Below are 2,004 nucleotides of genomic sequence, written 5' to 3'. Positions count from 1 at the left end.
CACGACCACGTGTTTAAGCGCCTCGATGCTTCGCACCGTGTGGGCGGGCAATGCCTGCGGAAAGACGTGCGCCAGGATGGCCGTGTTCTTTCGAGCCACCCGGCGGAGGTAGGCCCAGGTGGCCGCAGCAGACGGATCCAGCAACGGTGCGTACACGTCCTCGGGCGCAGGCTCTTGGTCGAGGAGTTCTTCCCTGCCGTCCTCCATCATGGCGGCTTCCAGCACCCGCCGTTGCACGTACTCGTCCAGGAGGCCGACGTGCTCGCCCCACAGGCGCAAGCGCAGGGAGCGGGCAAAGCGACCGGCGTGGTAGTCCGCGTGGTTCATGGCCCCGGGCTCCCAGACCGTGTCCTCCAATACCAAGGCCATCTCGCTGTCCCGCGTGCCCATCAAGGAGCGGTCGTTCAAAGCGGCCGAGCCAAGCACCACGTACCGGTCGTCTGCCACGAGCAATCTGCTGTTGACGAAGATCTGTTCGGACACCAAGTGGGGAGCCAGACCCTTCCCAGGATCCCCATTCAAGCGTGTGTAGGAACGAAGGCCGAAGAATTGCAAGAATTCGTCGGGACGGGGCACCATGTCCTGGAGACGGCGCCAGAGCGTGTTGACGGAGGTTAGCTGCTGGTATAGGGCGGAGGTCAGCATGGGCGGGGTGGCGCCGTGCAAGCCTCCTTCGTACACAGGGAGGAGGGGGAGGAGGAAGACGACACGAAAGGTCTCTTGGCTGTCGTGCGCTCGGACAATGCGGTTCAAGAGGGCCTCCGCCAGCCGGTTGCTCACATCCGCGGTGCCCTGGACCCCGCTGATAAAGGTGGGGTTCTCGAAGTACAGGTAGTGCTCGGCGTTGGAGATGACCTGCTCGTAGGCTTCCAAGACGCTGCGCTGGGGCTCTAGCAGGGCCCCGCTCCATGCACCCAGGCTCCGGACCACCCGGCAGTGGCAGGAGGCCAAGGGACCGAGGGAGACTTCTTCCTCCTCCTCCGCTTCCAGTTCCCGCACGTGCAGTGCTCGACGGAGACGTAGGTATTGGTGCATGCGCTGCTGACGCTTTCGGCCTTGCTGCGAGGTCCCGGTCCTGTCTTTGGCAGCCTCTGCCAGCAGGTCCAGCTGCTGTTTGGAAGGGGAAGAGGGAGCGGATCCCGACAGAGGAGAGGAATATACCCGGACGTTTTTGTCTTCTTTCACGTCCCTGCACAGCTGGGGAGAGCGGTGGCTGGAGCTGCTGCTTTTTCGGTCCTGACACCCGACGGCATCGTCCTCCACCTCTTCATTCATCGCCCACCCCTGGGACGGGTGCCGCCGAGGAAAGGACAAGGACGTCTTCGTGTCTACCTCCTCGTTTGCCCATGAGCGACTGGAAGGAGGGGCCACGGGCGGCTCCACCAGAGCTTGGAATTGCAAGACTTGGCATTGACTGGTCAGATTCACGTCATGCTGCAATTCGAGCAGGCGCCGTTGTCGCCGCTCTTCCCGGGGTCTCAACCATTCCTTCAGCTTTTGGCTGGCCTCTTGCTCCACTGCATCGAACACGTCCCGGGGGGGTCCGCCGTGGTCCTCCTCGGTAGATGGGACGGGGCGGGCAACGCTGGAGGCGGTGCCGAAGACGAGGCGGGTGACGGTTTTCCGAGCCAAGCCATCCACCCCGGCCGGACCACCGGTTTCGGCGCTGCTTGTGTCCGCCTGAATGTGGCTGGGAAGGTGGTGGGGGCGGATGCCGCCCGCCGGGGACGGCCCCACCCTCAGGCGCACTGGGAGCAAGGAGGGAGGTAGGGCAAAGGGGAATTCTTCCTGACGCAGGCGGGCGTTGGGAATGGCGTGGCGCGCCTCCATTTCTCGCGCCCGTTCCGAATTCCATTGGTTTACAAAGTGCCAGCACAGGTCGTGGCAGGCACTGCCCGTGACGGCCACGCAGGCTGTGTGTTGGGGCAGGCGGGGCACCGTGCCCCGATGATGGTAAGGAAGCTCCAGGGACGTATGGGCGAGCTCCACCAGGCACATGTCCTT

General features: G+C 64.0%; 1 protein-coding gene across 1 annotated transcript; it reads right to left on the bottom strand.

Annotated features, from left to right (window-relative positions):
* Positions 1-409: 409 nt before the first annotated feature.
* NGA_2034400 (uncharacterized protein) lies at positions 410-971 on the bottom strand (the record flags this gene model as incomplete). Its single annotated transcript, XM_005854769.1, has 1 exon — positions 410-971. A coding segment is annotated over one exon (562 nt), but the record flags the coding sequence as incomplete, so codon positions are not given.
* Between the last annotated feature and the right edge of the window lie 1,033 nt (positions 972-2,004).

Source organism: Nannochloropsis gaditana, assembly GCF_000240725.1.
Source record: "Nannochloropsis gaditana CCMP526 unplaced genomic scaffold scaffold389, whole genome shotgun sequence".
In the NCBI taxonomy this organism is placed as follows: domain Eukaryota; class Eustigmatophyceae; order Eustigmatales; family Monodopsidaceae; genus Microchloropsis; species Microchloropsis gaditana.
The sequence above is the reverse complement of the archived record's forward strand: the minus strand, read 5'-3'. Positions and strand labels throughout refer to the sequence as shown.